The sequence below is a fragment of the Microcaecilia unicolor genome, chromosome 9 (genome assembly GCF_901765095.1).
Source record: "Microcaecilia unicolor chromosome 9, aMicUni1.1, whole genome shotgun sequence".
Lineage (NCBI taxonomy): Eukaryota > Metazoa > Chordata > Amphibia > Gymnophiona > Siphonopidae > Microcaecilia > Microcaecilia unicolor.
This window is the reverse complement of record NC_044039.1, coordinates 31,495,060-31,514,818: the sequence shown is the minus strand read 5'-3', so window position 1 is coordinate 31,514,818 and position 19,759 is coordinate 31,495,060. Positions and strand designations below refer to the sequence as shown.

The following is a 19,759-nucleotide window of genomic DNA, read 5'->3' as shown; positions in this document are numbered from 1 at the left end:
ACAGATTTTTTTTTTTATTTCAGAGCTTTCTGACAAAAAATATGTTATATACTATATATATAATGCATAATACACCATATATATATGTATGTAAATTATATATATATATATACAGAGAGAAATTGCTTATTTGTACATAGTCTAAAACACAGGAAAGGAATGTTGAATTTTCATGCTTTAATGAAAATATTCAGCAGCATAAAGCCATGTTGAATGCTTGTATAATGTAATGCCATTGCAAGAAACCTTATAATAAATTATACATATTATTTGCACTAAAGTCTTAGTAAATTCAGCTTGGTGCAATGGACAGATGAACTGTATAATAAATTATGGAGCCAATTTGCTAAGCTTGCAGCAAGATACTACATTTATATTCTGTTTTACTTCTCATAACCTTAGGAGTCAGCTCTGTGGGTGCCAGTGAGTACTGAGTACCCCCAATATTGAGCAAGCTTCTTTTTTTGTGTCGAAGAGAAGGGCAATTTGTAACCCCCCAATCATTTTGAAATGTTGGCACCCAAGGACAGCCCAAGTAAATCTGCCGCCTGAGGCATGGATGAGATGCTGCCCTCGCCCGCATCCGGTCTGGTATCTCCCCCCTTCCCTTCTCAACCCTATTCCATGGGTTTACCTTATATTTTTGTTTTCCAAAAGGCAGCAGTGGCAGCGATTCCCATAGGCTGGCACCAGCCTCTTTGCTGTACTGCATCCCGCCTCTGAAGAAACAGGAAGTTACATCAAGAGGCAGGCCTCAGTAGGGAGAAGAGGCCAGTGCTGACATCAGGGAGACCTATGGGAATCAGTGCTGCTGCCACTGTCGCCTTTTGAAAAAGAAAAAAAATAAGGTAAACGTGGGGAAGAGGGTTGAGGAGGGAAGGGGAGAGTGCCGCCCGAGGCCCCCACCTCAGTTGTCCTAATGGTAGGGCCGCCACTGTTGGCACCTATGCTCGTAACGGTTACTGAGGGATTCACTCCTGATACAGTAAGTGAATCCTACAGTAATTACATAAGTACATAAGTACATAAGTAGTGCCATACTGGGAAAGACCAAAGGTCCATCTAGCCCAGCATCCTGTCACCGACAGTGGCCAATCCAGGTCAAGGGCACCTGGCACGCTCCCCAAACGTAAAAACATTCCAGACAAGTTGTACCTAAAAATGAGGAATTTTTCCAGTCCATTTAATAGCGGTCTATGGACTTGTCCTTTAGGAATCTATCTAACCCCTTTTTAAACTCCGTCAAGCTAACCGCCCGTACCACGTTCTCCGGCAATGAATTCCAGAGTCTAATTACACGTTGGGTGAAGAAAAATTTTCTCCGATTCGTTTTAAATTTACCACACTGTAGCTTCAACTCATGCCCTCTAGTCCTAGTATTTTTGGATAGCGTGAACAGTCGCTTCACCTCCACCCGATCCATTCCACTCATTATTTTATACACTTCTATCATATCTCCCCTCAGCCGTCTCTTCTCCAAGCTGAAAAGCCCTAGCCTTCTCAGCCTCTCTTCATAGGAAAGTCGTCCCATCCCCACTATCATTTTCGTCGCCCTTCGCTGTACCTTTTCCAATTCTACTATATCTTTTTTGAGATACGGAGACCAGTACTGAACACAATACTCCAGGTGCGGTCGCACCATGGAGCGATACAACGGCATTATAACATCCGCACACCTGGACTCCATACCCTTCTTAATAACACCCAACATTCTATTCGCTTTCCTAGCCGCAGCAGCACACTGAGCAGAAGGTTTCAGCGTATCATCGACGACGACACCCAGATCCCTTTCTTGATCTGTAACTCCTAACGCGGAACCTTGCAAGACGTAGCTATAATTCGGGTTCCTCTTACCCACATGCATCACTTTGCATTGTTGCTAGACTTCATGGCAGCCATTTTGAATAGGCTGTTGCGCCAGACATGAGCAAGTGGACATGGCTTTTGCCCATTTCCTCCACTAGACCACGAGGAACTATCCAGATAGACCTGGGGGGAGGACCTACGGACTGGGATCTAGGGCCGCCATCTTCATCCTTGGGGGGGGGGGATTGGTATGGGAAAGGGGGTACTGTAGTTCCTGGGGGGGGGGGGGTGGGAGGAGGAATCAGAAAGGCGGGGGTGCTGTTCCTAGGTAGAAAATTTCATGTGGGTCCCAGCTGAATATCCCAATAAGTGTTTTATGTGGGCCCTGGCTGAATATTGGCTGGGACCCACATAAGTTCTGGTGGCCACTGCTATAACAATTAACCCTGGATTTTCAAATTAACCCCAGATGAATATCCAAGGCTAATAATGTCACTGGCTGAATATTGACTGAATTATGTATAATCCAGAGCAGGGTGTGCGGCTCTCATTTTCACAGGAGCAGGACCGAGACTGAAAAAGCCACAGATTGCTAGGGAACAAATTTCCAGGCTTGAAAACATTAGCATGCAGATTAAGGAGGATTAAGTGTTAGCATGTCAATTTATCATAGGCCTCTTTATTTTCAGTGAGGCCTGTTCATAAATATCATGCATTTTGCCCAGAATTGTATGCCAAAATTTGTGCATGCGCCCAAGATAAGCACAAAAATTAATTAACAAGCCAGTTAACATCAATAATAGCTTGCATCTCGCTGCACACTATTCTATAACGCATGGCACTTAAATTTACTAGCATATAACTCAGAAGGGGGTGTGGCCATGGGCTTGTCAGGGGCGGTCTGAAAAGTTGCACACGGAACTATAGAATACAGCCTCAGCATGCCTAACATGGGCGCTAGCAGTTACACCCAGTTTTAGCAGGTGTTAAGTCTGGCACCTAGAGTTAGATGCAGGAATTGGCACTAAGCATGTGCCCTTTTTAGAATTACTCTTAGTGATGATTTTTTTCCAGCTCCGAATTTTGAGTGCTATTTGCTGAACCCAGCCCATAGTGCACATTTTCTTGAATGGTGGCCTAACAATCCAAAGCAGTTAGACTATACATGCTATACCTCTTAGAACATGATGACATTAGTAAAAAGATTTGCTTTCTAAATACTTTGAATCAGTGGCGTAGCCAAGGGTGGGCTTGGGTGGTGGGTTCAGGCCCACCCAGTAGCAGCATACATATGATGTGGCTGGCAGGGATCCCCAAGCCCCACCAGCCGAAAACTCCCAACAGGTGTCCCTCCTGCATACCTTGTAAGTAGCAGATCTTCGCCTGCAGTGAGCAGTGACATACATACTGCTCGCACCGGCCCCACAGCCTTCCCTGTGATGTATTTCTGCCTAGGCAGAAACAGGAAGTTGCATCAGAGGGAAGGGTGTGGGGCCAACATGAGCAGTGTGTATTAGTTGCTGCTCGCTGGTGAAAATCTGCTATTTAAAAGGTATGCGAGGGGAGGGGATGTTTGAGAGACTATCCAGCTTATAATCGAACGAGAAAAACGCCCAAGTTCCGACCTAAATCGGGAGATGGGCGTTTATCTCACAAAAACGAATAACGCGGTATAATCAAAAGCCGAATTTGGGTCGCTTTCAACTGCACTCCGTCGCGGATGCGGACAAAGTGGACGGGGGCGTGTCGAAGGCGTGTCGAAGGTGGAACTGGGGCGTGGTTATCACCCGAACAGAGATGGGCGCCCTTCGCCGATAATGGATGCGTTTGTAGCTAGAATTTAGGGCACTTTTCCTGGACCCTGTTTTTTCACGAATAAGGCCCCAAAAAGTGCCCTAAATGACCAGATTACCCCCAGAGGGAATCGGGGATGACCTCCCCTGACTCCCCCAGTGGTCACTAACCCCCTCCCACCACAAAAAAATGATGTTTCACAACTTTTTATTTTCACCCTCAAATGTCATACCCTCCTCCCAGGCAGCAGTATGCAGGTCCCTGGAGCAGTTGTTAGGGGGTGCAGTGGACGTCAGGCAGGTGGACCCAGGCCCATCCCCCCTACCTGTTACAATTGTGCTGCTTAATGCTTATTAGTCGTCCAACCCCCCCAAACCCACTGTACCCACATGTAGGTGCCCCCCTTCACCCCTTAGGGCTATAGTAATGGTGTAGACTTGTGGGCAGTGGGTTTTGAGGGGGATTTGGGGGGGCTCAACACACAATGGAAGGGTGCTATGCACCTGGGAGCTCTTTTACCTGTTTTTTTGTTTTTGTAAAAGTGCCCCCTAGGGTGCCCGGTTGGTGTCCTGGCATGTGAGGGGGACCAGTGCACTACGAATCCTGGCCCCTCCCACGAACAAATGCCTTGGAGTTATTCGTTTTTGAGCTGGGCGCTTTCATTCTCCGTTATCGCTGAAAAGCAAAAACGCCCAGCTCACACATTGGCGAATAAAACATGGGCGTCTATTTTTTTCGTAAATACAGTTTGGTCCGCCCCTTCACGGACCCGTTCTCGGAGATTAACGCCCATGGAGATAGGCGTTTCTGTTCCATTATGCCCCTCCACATGGCATGCAGGCGAGAGAAGGAGAGACCACCCATCTTGGGCCCAGGCCCACCCAAAATTGGTTGTCTGGCTACGCCCCTGCGTTTGAATTCTTGTTTAATGCTGTTGAGTTTGTGTCACTGCCTAAAAAGCTAAGTGTGCTTTGGGCTTAGTCACCACTATAAACCTATTTAAACTGTTATCTGGTGGTGTTATGTCTGGCTGCCCAGGACATGTATTTTGGAAGGGGTCTGAGATTTACATAGGTGGGCACCAGGCATTATGGATGTTGACACCACTTCCAGTTCAGACCTTAAGGCCCTGTGATGCTCTTGTTGACTGGGTGGGCCTGACTCCAAAGTGCTGGAGCCATGGCCCACCCGGGCCCACTCATGTCTGCACCTCTGGACTGTTAATTCTCCTATCCTGTTTGCCACAAACAGATTGTCTACATCTGTTCACATCACCCTTCATTCTTTTTGTCAAACCTATCTTAAACCCAGGTTTTGTTCATTTTGGGGGCAGTCATCAAAACCTACCAATATTGCTAGCAGCTCAGTGGGTGCTTTTAAGAGTGGAGTTTACAAATAAGCACATAGATTGCACTTATTTTATCCTGTGAGCAGAGCCAGTCTGAGCAATTGCGGGTTCCTGTGCAGACCGGTTCAGTGGGCCCCCCCACCCGTCACCATAGACCATAATTTATCAGAGTTTAAAAGGAGGTTTAGAGCTCTTGGAACCCCACCTCACCCCATACCTTAATGTGCATCCAGCACGTTTCAGTAGAGTGGCAGACAGCAGCAGCGATTTTTTATATCCTGTCAGCTGCCGAGCCCAGAGCTTCCTCGCTGCTGCATCCTGCCCTTGCTGAAGCAGGAAATGACTTCAAAAGGGGCAGGATGCAGCAGCGAGGAGGCTATCAGCGGCATAATCGAAAGAGAAGAACGCCCATCTTCTGACACAAATCGGGAGATGGGCGTTCTTCTCTCAGGGTCGCCCAAATCGGCATAATCGAAAGCCAATTTTGGGCGTCCTCAACTACTTTCTGTCGCGGGGATGACCAAAGTTCACAGGGGCATGTCGGCAGTGTACCGAAAGCGGGATGGGCGTCCTTGGCCGATAATGGAAAAAGAAGGGCGTCCCTGATGAGCATTTGGCTGACTTTACTTGGTCCAATTTGTTTCACGACCAAGCCTCGAAAAGGTGTCCAAACTGACCAGATGACCACTGGAGGGAATCGGGGATGACCTCCCCTTACTCCCCCAGTGGTCACCAACCCCTCCCACCCTAAAAAAAGAAACTAAAAAACATTTTTCCAGCCTCTATGCCAGCCTCAAATGTCATACCCATCTCCCTGACAGCAGTATGCAGGTCCCTGGAGCAGTTTTTAGTGGGTGCAGTGCACTTCAGGCAGGCGGATCCAGGCCCACCTCCCCTACCTGTTACACTTGTGGTGGTAAATGTGAGCCCTCCAAAACCCACCCAAAACCCACTGTACCCACATGTAAGTGCCCCCTTCACCCCTTAGGGCTATGGTAGTGGTGTACAGTTGTGGGTAGTGGGTTTTGGGGGGAGGGTTGGGGTCAGCACCCAAGATAAGGGAGCTATGCACCTTGGAGCAATTTGTGAAGTCCACTGCAGTGCCCCCTAGGGTGCCGGGTTGGTGTCCTGGCATGTCGGGGGGACCAGTGCACTACGAATGCTGGCTCCTCCCACGACCAAAGGGCTTGCATTTGGTCGTTTTTGAGATGGGCTTCCTCGGTTTCCAAAAACTGAGGTCGTCCATCTCTAAGGTTGACCTAAATGTTGAGATTTGGGCGTCCCCGACCGTATTATCGAAATGAAAGATTGACCCCCATCTTGTTTCGATAATACGGAATGCCCCGCCCCTTCAAGGCAACATCTTCAGAGTTGGGCGCCCTTAGAGATGTGCGTCCCCGTTCAAAAATGCCCCTGCACGGGTTCGGCAGCTGAAGGGATATGAAAATCGCTGCCGCTGCCTGATGCTCTCTACTGAAATGTACATGCACATTAAGGTACGGAGCAAGGTGTTCCGAGACAGGAGGACAGACGTGCCAGAAATGCGGGGCCCCTAGGAGCCTGGGGTCCTTTGTGACCGCCCCTGTTGCCCCTGCCTAAGACCATCCCTGCCTGTGTGCAACTTTTCCAAAAAAAAATATATGCATAGTTTTCATTATCCAAAACTATGTGTGTATGTCCATTCTCACCTTTCTTCCACTTGTGGTACCATCTCTTCACTCCATGGGTAAAAATGTGTGCATTGTGTAATAACCAGAGAGATGATTTGCAAAGTAGGGAGTACTCTACGGTGCCCCAAACACAGGTTGATATGCAAGGAAGATTGGAATACCTGCCTTACCCTCAGAGAAAGATGCTAAAGCAGTAGGTCAGGACTCCCAGGAAGTCTACCCATCAGTTTTCTGGCTGGAGAAGGAGTTCTCATGAGTCCCAGTTTACCTGGATTACCAAGCAATATGCTCTAGAATCAAAGCAAAGCTGGGAGGGGGAAGGGAGTCCCTATGCACCCTGGGGAAAAAGCCTTCAACCAGAGAGAGGGAGAGCAATCTGAAGCCATTTTCCCTGAACAGCCTATGGCAGAGCTGCCAAGGGGTCCCAATTTTTGAGAGGGAGATTTTTAGTACACGCCCATAGCCCCGCCCCACTTTGCATTAGCACCACCTACTCTACATGGCTTCGCCCCCTGGCACACCTAAACCCACGGCCATTTCAGAAAATAATTTATTTAATAGCCTAACACACTTTTCAATTAGCTTTCAGAGGCCAAAACCTCCTGCCTTGGGGCAGTATAATGCTGTTATGGTATCCTCTCCTGACCTGAGGAAGGAAGTATTGGTCTCTGAAACTTTATTAACACAGCTTCCATATTACTTTATCCTAAATTAAAAATATAATTATTTTCTTTACCTTTGTTGTATGGCCATTTACTTTTTCTAATTGTGTTGCTCCCAGTCTCTTGATTCTGCTTTCCTTCATCTTCTCTTAACTCTTTTGCCAGGGTTTCCTGGCCATTTGTCATTTTTCTCTCCTTTTTCTTTGTTTTCTTCAATATTTTCTGCCTCTCTCTCTCTGTCTAGATTTAATTAATTCTTACTATCCATTCTTTGATTTCCTTCTATTTACTTCATCTACCTATGGCTTTTAATCTTTTCCTCACCCTTGTTCTCCCCGTGCCCCTTCCTCTTATTCTCCAGTCTTTCACTACTTCCCTTTTCCATCCAGCGGCACTCCTCTTTCTCTCCCCATCCTTCCAGTGTCTCCCCTCTTTCTTTATTTCTGCCTCCTTCCATCCAGTGTCTCCTCTTTCTCCCTACCCTTCCATCCAGCGTCTTCCCTCTTTCTCTCCCCATCCTTCCACCCACCTACCCTCTCTCCTGATCCTTCCATCTAATGTCTCTCTCTCCTGATCCTTCCATCTAATGTCTCTCTCCCCCTCCTTCTATCCAGTGTCTCTATCTCTCTACCCTTTTCTGTTCAGTGTCCCTTCTCTTCCCACATCCTTCCAGTCTCCCCCCTTTCTCTCTGCATCCTTTCATCCATCTCCCCTCTTTCTCTCCCTATCCTTCCATCCAGCATCTCTCTCCCCATCCTTCCATCTGTTTTCCCTCTTTCTCTCCCCATCCTTCCATCTGTTTTCCCTCTTTCTCTCCCCATCCTTCCATCTGTTTTCCCTCTTTCTCTCCCCATCCTTTCATCCATCTACCCTCCTCTCCCGATCCTTCCATCCAGTGTCTCTCTCTCTCTATCCCCTTCTTTCCACCCAGTGTCTCTCTCTCTATCCTTTTACATTCATCATTTCCCCCTCTTTCTCCCCATCCTTCAATGTCTCTTCTGTTTCGCTCCCTACCCTTCCTTCCAATATCTTTCCTCTTTCTGATCTCAGCTAGGATCTCCCCCTTTCTCCCCATCCTTATCACCAGCAGCTTCTCTCTTTCTCCAGCCCTTCTCCATCTCCCCTCCTTCTCTCCCCACTCTATTTTACCTCCTGCCTCCCGCTCCTCCTTCCACCAGATCTTCGTTTCTTGGCCACTGCTGCTTCTCCTGTTGTTTCTGGATATGTTGAGGAAAATGGCAGAGCTCTGAGAAGCCTGGACTGAGCTGGGCATCAGATGATTGAAATGTATTTTTTCTATTGCCTCATTTGCATATGCTATATATATTACTCAAATCCTGAGTTTATAAGTAGTTTTGAGAGGGATCCAGACTAGAATGGACATTCATTCATGAATACGCAGCATATGTGTGTCATTCTAATTTATGTACTTATTTGTTCACCCTAAGCAAAAAGCATAATAAGAATCAAGGCCTTGCAGGGTCAGAAGTGGCCTAGGGGACCACTGGCTGGACTTCTCCAATTGATAGATGACCCCAACCTACTACCAGTGCTACTACACAAATAGTTGTACCCCAGACATGTTATTATAACCATAGCAAGAGGCTTTGATTATTGCTCCTTGTGTAGCTTCTATTGATTCTTTATTTCCCAGCTCTTGGTACATAAGTACATATGTACATAAGTAGTGCCATACTGGGAAAGACCAAAGGTCCATCTAGCCCAGCATCCTGTCACCGACAGTGGCCAATCCAGGTCAAGGGCACCTGGCACGCTCCCCAAACGTAAAAACATTCCAGACAAGTTATACCTAAAAATGCGGAATTTTTCCAAGTCCATTTAATAGCGGTCTATGGACTTGTCCTTTAGGAATCTATCTAACCCCTTTTTAAACTCCGTCAAGCTAACCGCCCGTACCACGTTCTCCGGCAACGAATTCCAGAGTCTAATTACACGTTGGGTGAAGAAAAATTTTCTCCGATTCGTTTTAAATTTACCACACTGTAGCTTCAAATTTACCACACTGTAGCTTCACCCAATATAGCCAGTCACACAGTCACAATCTAGCCCCCGTCACTTCCTTTTCTTCCTCTGCACAAAAAAACACCAGACACAAACTTGATTCAAAGAAAGAGCAATGTTATTTAAAGTGGAATGTATAACCTTAGAATACATTCAAACAATACAACACACAACTTGGACATGATTTACAGAACTTTCACAATACACAGAACACATTGTCCTAGTACATTAGGCACCGAGCCTTGCTGAAACCCTTTAGAAACATCCTACTAATATACTAGCCTTATCCTATGAGGAGTTCCCAATGGCACTGCAAGATTACTTGAGGAAGCCAGTCTTCTGATTCTAAGTGAAGAGAGACTGTCAAATTCCTACCTCTTCTTACAACTGTCTTCACTGCTGTATTGCCCAATTAAGATTTGGTGTTCAGTAGTTTATTCATGGAGACATCACTACTTCTTCAAAGATCAAGAATGCCATGACCTCCCCATCATTCAGTAGTTTCAGCAAATGAGTCCCCATTTGACCCAAAGCAATTAGCTGGGATCCTGTGCCCCATCCTCTCCTTGTTACCACCAACCTTCCTGTGGAAGTGGAAAAGGACCCATTGGTTTGGTTTGAATGCCCATTCTCATTTATTAAAAACTCCTTTTTCCAGCTATGTCAACTTCTACTTATGCTAGGACAAAGAACCTTGCCTTTATCACCTACAAGTCACCCCCCCCCCCCCTCCCATCTTGTAGAATTCTATAACTAGTAGGGTGGTAAGCCTAGTACAGAGAAGATATTGGAAGGAGATTGAGTGATTTACCTAAATCGGATACTGGCCATTGAACTCTCTTTTCCCATCCTGAACCATCCACCACTATCCATTCTGCTGGTAGGTAGAGCCCATCTCCAGGACTGGTCCTCCATACCTGGCCTATCCCACCTGAACAAAAGAATAGGATGATGCCAGCAGGGTAGGGGCTGGGGACACATGCAGATAGCCTACTATTTCAGACTGGACAGGTATATGGCCCACTAATGTGGCAGCCATGTTGTGGTCCCCTCGACAATCACTGGGCCCTGGATCTCTTTCTTTAAATAATTTATATATATATATATATATATATATATATATATATATATATATATATATATATATATATATCTTTCTCATATTAAATATGGCAAGTTACAATAAAAACATACTGTTTACAAAATATACTTTTGCAGTTTACTAATTATCTAATGTTTGATACAATTCACCTGAAAGAAAGTGCCTTGAGAAATACAGTAAAAAATAAAAATGCTTCATTGAGTTTGTGAATAACAGTAGGCTGTCTTCAGGTCCTTCTTTTGAGCTATTGTCTTCTCATCCTGTAAGTCATCAGACATGATCATTCAGTGGTAGGAAGGACAATCAGAGATGAGCTCGCAAAATTCCCAAAATGACATTAACTTTATATTTTCTTAAAAATTTCTTCAAACTAGTCCACGGAAAAGATTGATAGGGTGAACTATTTCCGCAAATATATTTAGTAGTAAAATATAAAACTTTGTACAAACATGTCTTCCATTAAAATGTTAATCTCTTCATAATTTAGTGCTTGAAAATTGCCAGAAATGTGTAGATTCCCTCCCTCAGTTCCTCCTGGTATATTGACATTGAGGAGAATTTATACTCCAACAGAAAGAAGTTCCCTGAGTCAGAAGTTCAATACGTGAAAGAAATTCAAAAATCCTAAAGGAACAGAATATATTTTTTTTCTCTAAGAACATATAGAATGATGTCATAGAACTATATGCCCTTGGGGAAGGATTTCAACATGGCCAACTTCAAGTTAGCTGTACTGAAGTGCAGCTTATACAAAACAGATAGAGGAGCTCCCATCGTGATATAGTCTAGTCCAATCATACAGAAGATATTCATGTATGAACATCATTGGGTTGATATTTTTTTTCTGGGAACGTTGTTTCCACTTGGTTAAAAGCTGGATTATCAATTCCTTCATCTACATCTGGGTGAGGTTTCCAATTTAAGACTTCAACGTTGTCAACCTGAAAAAAAAAATATATATATATATCATTGAGCAACTATGTTTTTCACAATGTCTGTTTTTCAGCCACTACTGACTTATCCCAACTGACAGCTTTATCTCTGCACATGGTCCCGTGACTCTTTGCATCCCCCATAGACTGCCCCCAACCGTGATTAACAGAATACTTCACATGGCACAGTAAATGAGGTAGATAATATTTGAAATGATTTATACAGTTATTTTTGTAGTTAACTGCATAAATTGAACTGAAAATTCAGTGCACAACTTTCAGCTGGACTTCTTGATAGAAGTTTTGTTTTGCTTCCTTCGTTTAATATATTTTGCATACATTTTGTTTTGTTTAATTTTAGTGAACACTGTTTTACTGTACTGCACACTAAAACATTTTAGTGTGTGTAATTAGGAGCACAAACTAAAGCCAAAAACTGCATTTTAAAAAAGTCCCTCCAACTCCCACACTGCCTGCTTCCCCTATATATTATCCCATGCTGGGGCAAAAAGGAGACAGGCAAAATCCACAGGTGCTCCTGCCTCATTGGTGCTAAAACTCCAAATGGCATTGGCTGACCCATGGTTGCCGCTATTTTGGAATTCAGCTGTAAAATAGCCCAAACCATTAATTGGCCTGCTCCATTTTGGATCAGAGCACCAGAAGGGAAGGAGTGACGAGCAACTGTCCCATTCTCATTTCTACCCAGAATGGTTCAAGATATAGAAAAATGAGACATTTTTATTCTTTGATTTGTAGCATGAGCAGGATAGGTTTTTTAAAACAAAGCAAAATTTCCAATGAAAGCACATCCCCAATCTGTAACCCTAATGCTGCAAATACCGTATATATCAGGGCTTCTCAAACTGTCCTTTCGAACCCACAGCCAGTCAGGTTTCAGAATATCCGCAATAGGATGGCACCTTCCCAGTTAACTCCCGTAGACCTAACATGCCCCCTCCAATAAATTTTTTTTTTTTTTTTGCGCGGGCCGATTAGAAAATTAACACATCCCTCAGTATGCAATTTTAAGCTGTGGTAAGCAAGCATAGACATTAATGTTACCATTGGGGAACCGGATAAAGTGCTAATGTGCATGCACATATCACATAAGAACATAAGAATGTACTGGGTCAGACCAATGGTCCATCTATCCCAGTATCATGCTTCCAACAGTGGCCAATCCAGGTCACAAGTACCTGGCAGAAACCCAAATAGTAGCAACATTCCATATAGAACCTCAAAGAATAGAAAGATTCTGGAATCCTAAAGAGTAACAAGATTCCACGCAGAATCTCAAAGAGTAGCAACATTCCATGCTACCAATCCCAGGGCAAACAGTAGCTTCCCCATGTCTGTCTCAGTTGCAGACTATGGACCTTTCTTCCAAGAACTTGCCCAAACCTTTTTTAAACCCAGGTACGCTAACCACTCTTACTACATTCCCTAGCAAAGAGTTCCAGAGCGTAACTATTCGTTGAGTGAAAAAATATTTCCTCCTATTTGTTTTAAAAGTATTTCCATGTAACTTCCTTGAGTGTCCCCTAGTCTTTGTACTTTTGGAATGAGTAAAAAAATCGATTCACTTCTATTCGTTCTAAATGTACTTCATACATTGGACTGAGATTCCGTTTTAAGCAAATAAGCCACATACAATGTAGACTAACTGTACTTACTTTCTCCTTTTCATAGCGCGGCAAGCAGTCGCAGAGGGTCATATCTTGTTTGTTCAGGAGGAAGTCAGGGTTGATCTTTTGCTTTGCTCCTCCTGCAAAATACCCACAGGATAAACTTTATTCAGCTATCCCTAGATCCATAAAATACCAATCCATTGCTTATGTACCTAACAGCTTTTGGACTGAGATACATGTGTTTCTGAATTTGCCTCTGCACCAACCTGGCATAACCAATACTGTTCTTCTCTAATTTAGTATTTTTAATATTGCTATATTGACGCATCCTTGGTCCATGCTAATTTCCTCCCCTTCCTGCCCAGTTGTAATTTTACAGTGTCCCACTTTCTACAGAAGGAACAATAACCAGATGTTCATGGGGGGCTGTGTAAGACCTCTTCTTCAAACTTTTGTGTACCAAAAAGCAGCTCAAAACAATCATGTAGCCCTTCTGAATGTGAAATCCGAAGATTTTTTTCTGCTTTTCCAATGATAATCTATGGCTGCCTGCAGCGCTTTCACACGGAGGTGAGAGATGCTCTCATGTCAGTGCAGGGGGCCCGGCACGGAGGGGGGAGGGAGCGGCGGCGAGGAGGGTAGCTGGACATGGGGGGAGGGCAGGGGAGAGAGGAGGTGGACGGGGTGAGGCCAGGGGAGACAGGAGGGCTGCTGGACATGGGGGGGAGGGCAGGGGAGAGAGCAGGGTTGCTGGACATGGGGGGAGGGCAGGGGAGAGAGAAGGGTTGCTGGATATTGGGGGGAGGGCATGGGAGAGAACAGGGTTGGTGGACGGGGGGGGGGGAGGCCAGGGGAAAGAGGAGGGTAGCTGGACATGGGGGGAGGGCAGGGGAGAGAGGAGGTGGACGGGGTGAGGCCAGGGGAGACAGGAGGGCTGCTGGACATGGGGGGTAGGGCAGGGGAGAGAGCAGGGTTGCTGGACATGGGGGGAGGGTAGGGGAGAGAGGAGGGTTGCTGGATATGGGGGGAGGGCAGGGGAGAGAGAAGGGTTGCTGGATATGGGGGGAGGGCATGGGAGAGAACAGGGTTGGTGGACGGGGGGGGGGGGAGGCCAAGGGAAAGAGGAGGGTTGCTGGATATGGGGGGAGGGCAGGGGAGAGAGGATGGTTGTGGACGGGGGGAGGCCAGGGGATACAAGAGGGCTGCTGGACATGGGGGAGAGGGCAGGGGAGAGAGCAGGGTTGGTGGACATGGATCGGGGGAGGGGAGGGCAGGGGAGAAAGGAGGTTTGCTGGACATGGATGGATGGAGGTGAGAATTATGCTAATGCCGTTAATGTGTGTTATTAACAGTATTGTGCATTCTGGGACCAGTGGTAAATAATGTGTGTTCACAGTGCCGTAGTGAGGGCTAATGGCACCCGGGGCAGGTCGCCGCTGCACCCCCCCCCCGGAGCGCAACCCCCCCCCTCCGGACCGCATTCTTACCTGCGGAAGGGCCGATCCGCCCCGAGTGCACGTCACTCGGAGCTGCGTCAGCCCCGCCGGTTCCCTGCTCTCTCTGCCCCGGAACAGGAAGTAACCTGTTCCGGGGCAGAAGGAGCAGGGAACCAGCGGGGCCGGCACCCCCCCCCCCCCCCCGAGCGCGTGCTCCCAGGGCGGACCGCCCCTCCCGCCCCCCCTTCCTACGCCACTGTGTGTTCATTGTGTGAGTGCTCACTAGTATTCTTTAGTAAATCTAGCCCTTTTAGTGGTTCCAGAATGCATTCCATACGTACCTGTTATGAGGCTGACAATTAAGCCCACAACTATAACCACCAAGGTCGCGAGTGAGCTCAAGTACAGGTAGGACAAGGAATACCAATAATCAGCAATAACAGGTCTGAAAAATGAAAGAAAAAAGCCAGGAAAGGTAAGTTCTCAGTGTAGACTATCGAATGACCTCGTCCTACCCAAATTCCACAATCTCTTCACTATCCTTATTTTCCAAACCATCACTGCAAACTTCAAGAGCACTTTCTGTACCATGTCTTCCTGTTTCTAGGCCTCTACCAACTGTTCTACTTGGTTTCTTCACTTCCCTCTTACCCTGACTACTCTATCAGAGCCCTTTGCCAGCTCCTTTATTCCTTTTGTCAGCTGGTGCCCTTCGTACTATAGCACCTAGCTCTTTTTCTTTATATATCCTCGATGGAAAACCTTACAGCAGGGGTGAACTGAAGGTGGTCTGGGCCCCCCACCCAGTCGCTGCCTGACACACCCCCTACTGCTGCAGCCGACACCCCTGCTGCCCCGGTCCTACCCCTGGTGGTCTAGTGGTCTTTGCAGGGGGGGGGGGACATGTTCTTTCTTGCCCGCTGCTCTGCCACTATTCCCCCAAATGGCGAGCGAAACTTCCCGCGGTAGTCTTGCAGGTCTCGACAGTCTCGCAAGACTTCCACAGGGAGTCTCGGCCACCATTTTTAAAGTACAGCGGTGCTGGGCAGGGGGACTAGCAGGAGCACAATGAGCAGGAAAGAACATGTTCCCTCCCACAGAAACAACTAGATCACCAGCGGCGTGGCCTTTAAAGGTAGGACCGGGGAGAGCTGTAGTGTGTGGCGGGCATCCGGACAGAGCCTTTGGGCCCTCAGGCACTGCCCGGATGCCTGAATGGTCAGTCCGCCCCTGTCTTATGGCTCTTTTGTTTCCCTTTCTGCTAGTTTCACACACTACCATTCCCCATTAGTTTGGCATAGACTATACTCATTTATAGTCTGCTTCCCTAATATACTTCCACTTGTTTTGTCTGCTTTCTTTCTGTCAGTCTCTTCCCTCTATTTTCTCCAAGTCTTTGCTTTGTTTCTCTTTCACGCCTGCCTCAGATTGTGTTACTCTCTGTCAGTATTCTTTCAGAACCGTAAGCCATTATAAGAGAAAAAAAAACCCTAAGACATAGGGTTTTCTTTTCTCTTATAATGCTGTCTTTCAGTACTGTGACCCGCTTTGATTCCTATGGATATAGGCGGGATACAAATGCTGGAATGGAATGGAATGATGATATGTAGGCATGACTACTTACAGCCAGGGGCATATCTGCGTGGGGCCACAGGGGCCTGGGCCCCCACAGATTTCGCCCCAGACCCCCCTACCGCCGTCACCTACCCCCGAGGTCCGCTTCCTCCTGCAGGCTTTTTAAAATATTGCTTCAGCTGGCGGGGGACCCCATCCCCCCGCCAGCCCAGCCGCAGTCTTCTTTAACTTCTTCATCCTCGTCGTGCTGAAAGCTGCATGCATCCTTAGTTCCAGTTGGACGGAGTCTGACGTCGCAGCACGTTGACGTTACAACATGCTGCGACGTCAGACTCCGTCCAACTGGAACTAAGGATGCATGCAGTTTTCAGCACGACGAGGATGAAGAAGTTAAAGAAGACCGCGGCTGGGCTGGCGGGGGGTTGGGGTCCCCCGCCAGCTGAAGCAATATTTTAAAAAGCCGGCAGGAGGAAGCGGACCTCGGGGGTAGGTGACGGCGGTAGGCGGGGGAGGGAGGGTTAACGGCAGTAGGGGGGAGGGTTGACGGCGGTAGGGGGGGCGGCAGAGGCGGCCGGGGGGGGGGGGGCTATAATGTGCCCCCTCACTCTAGCCCCTGCCCCCCCTACCGCCGAACCTCAGATATGCCCCTGCTTACAGCATAACAATGGAAGGTGTGAATTTCATGCACACCTTTCGCAGTATTGAGAAACCATAATTTTCAGTCAATTTACACATTTAAATCACTTAACCTATGTGAATGTCTTACATTTTTTTATATACTCCATTAATTTGCTACGAAAATGTTCAAGCAAAGGTGAAACAGGTTTTCAGTTCAATACACTTTTTTACTTACCTTCCACTGACTTGCGTTTGCTCCATGGTGGACATGGTGGGTACTGCAATTGTTGATGTCCAGTTGGCCTCCAAGGATGCACTAGTGAAATTGCAGCCTTCAGTGCTAAGGCTTAATGGTAAAGTTCTGTTAGCAGGAGGGGGATAAATCTGAGCGCCAATTCCAACCCACAAGGAAATAACAAATCCAGCAATGAGACCCACAATTGCACCCTATGAACAAAAATAGTTTAATATATTAACATTTTTAAAATGCTTACAATAAACGTCTTGGGGTCAGGAAACCAAACAGCAGATGTATTGCTCTTGTTTTGATACTATGATGTTTCTGAAAGTTGTTCAAACATCTCCATCATGAAAACATTGAAAAGAAACCATATCATACCCAATAATTAATACTTTTGTTATACATGGAAGGCTAATTTAAGTAATTTAATTTCCGGAAAATGAAAATGTTTTCATTTTTTGATACATTAAAGATCATCTTTTGAAAGCTCCCATAACCTTGAATGCAAATGCTTGATATATACAATTCATTGCATAGCACTGATGTGCATAAACCAGGCATATGACATCTATAAACTCAATACTCTAGTTATGCACAGGTGGGTATAAGCTGTTGGTGAACTTCTACATGCCACAAATGCACCATGAAGCCACAATTCAAATGCCTTCAACCAAAAAGTAGCTATGTAGAATATCATTATTATGAAAATTAACCCAGTATGATAAAGGGGATGGAACTCCTCTCATATGAGGACAGGCTAAAGAAGTTAGGGGTCTTCAGCTTGGAAAAGAGATGGCTATGAGGGGAGATATGATTGAGATCTACAATTCCTGAATGGTGTAGAATGGGTAAAAATGAATCTATTTTTCATTCTTTTTTTTTTTATTTTAATTTCTTTATTATATTTTAACATAATAAGTACATCTCCACATATTTGCAACATTCAACATATGTGTAACATATTTATCTCTTCTTCTATAACAATATTTGCAAATAAACTCTTAACAATCCTTCCCCCATTCCTCCCCCCCCCCCTTTCTTAATGTGGTGATTTACATGTTTCTCTCATCTGTTCATAAGGTTGCCAAATTTGTTGAAACCTATGTAATTGGCCTTTTCTCAATGCGGTCAGTTTCGCCATCTGATGTAGATAATCAAGTTTATGCTTTACTGCTTGAATATGTGGCACCTCTATCTGTTTCCATGCCCTTGCCACTGTCATTTTGGCTGCTGCAAAAATCTGGCTAGCCATTTTATGTTGGTGTATCTTACATTTTCCCGGTCGGAAGTGTAAAAGACAATATTCCGCCCGATTTGGATATTCTATCTTTGTAACTTGGTATACCATTGCTCGAATCTGGGTCCAAAATGCCTGCATCTTGGGACATTCCCACCATACATGCATAAATGTACCTCTATTACCGCATTCCCTCCAGCAGTTCGGTGATATCTTATGGTATATTTTTTGTAGTCTATCTGGTGTATAGTACCACCAGTACCATATTTTATAACCATTCTCAGCCACTGACTGAGTGATAGAGGTCTTCAATAAATATCTAAGTCCCCTCATCCAGCATTCTCTTGTAAAGGTTTGTTGTAAGGCCCCCTCCCATCGACTAATATAATGATCTTGAGGGTTGGACATTTTTAATAGTGCCTTATATAATCTTGACACTCCCCCTTTGCCCCCTCCTCCCTTAATTGCCCTTTCTAGCGCTGTTTCCGTAAGTTCCAGTTCTTCCCCTGCCCGTCTTTTTATGTAATTCCGCAGGCTATGATAATATGCCATGTCCCGTTCTTCCAACTCATATTCCTCTTTTAATTCTTCAAAATTTTTGATTTCTCCATTATTCCATACCTGGCCTAACATATATAGTCTCTTACGGGCCCAATTTTTATATACATTGTCTGATTCTCCTAGTGGAAACCCCGGAGCCCCACATATAGCCATTTGTAAAAAATATCTCCTCTCCGGAAACATCTTTCGTCATATCCGTAACCATGTCTCCAGTAAGAGACCAATCCCCACTGGTACCCTTTTAGTTAGAGACATAAGTTCAGTCCCCTCCCTCCATAGTATATCTCCTATATAGCGGGTACTCAACCATGAACGTTCCCAGTGTAGCCATTTTTTATTGTTTCTAGGAGTCCATTCCGCTAATATTCTTAGTTGGGCTGCCTGATAATATAAATGGAAATTTGGTACTCCCATTCCCACCTCCACGGGCAGCTGAAACATCATATCCCTATTTACCCTGGGGGGGTCGCTTCCTCCAGATGTAGGCAAACATTTTCCTATTTAGTTGTTGGAAGAACTTTTGTGGGATAGGTATCGGGATGGCCATGAACAAGTATAATATCTTTGGTAAGAGTATCATTTTTATAGCATGGATTCTTCCCAGCCATGATATAGTAAGTCCTTCCCATCTATCCACTTCCTCAAACAGTTCTTTGACTTTTTTGGGATAATTTGCTTGATATAGTCCCCCTATTTCCGGGGTAATCTGTATCCCTAGATAGCGAATTGACTTAGTTGCCCATGTGAACGGAAACTTATCTGTTATCTCTTGTACTTCCCTAGGTGGCGTTGTGAGATTTAATATTTCTGATTTATTTATGTTAATTTTAAATCCTGAGACCCTTCCATAGTTTGTCATCACCTTCATTGTCTCTTGTATTGATTGTGATGGATGAGTTAATGTCAGGAGAACGTCATCGGCAAAAAGCATTATTTTATGCTCCCTTTGCCCCCGTACTACTCCCCTTATATCTTTGTGTGCCCGTATTATCCTAGCTAGGGGTTCGATTGATAATGCAAATAATAATGGTGAAATTGCACATCCTTGCCTTGTGCCTCTGTGCAACTCTAATATGTTAGTATGTGTCCCATTTATCTTTAATACCGCCATCGGTTTCGTGTAT

The 19,759-nt window shown here is 45.5% G+C and overlaps 1 protein-coding gene across 1 annotated transcript in view; it reads right to left on the bottom strand.

Annotated features, from left to right (window-relative positions):
- Positions 1-10,459: 10,459 nt before the first annotated feature.
- The window catches only part of LOC115477645 (sodium-coupled monocarboxylate transporter 1-like), a 72,738-nt gene continuing 63,438 nt past the window's right edge, over positions 10,460-19,759 (bottom strand). The window contains 4 exon segments of the mRNA XM_030214659.1: positions 10,460-11,345; positions 13,013-13,104; positions 14,745-14,848; positions 16,832-17,043. Of these exon segments, the coding sequence (XP_030070519.1) occupies positions 11,214-11,345; positions 13,013-13,104; positions 14,745-14,848; positions 16,832-17,043 (540 nt within the window). The 3' untranslated portion in view covers positions 10,460-11,213.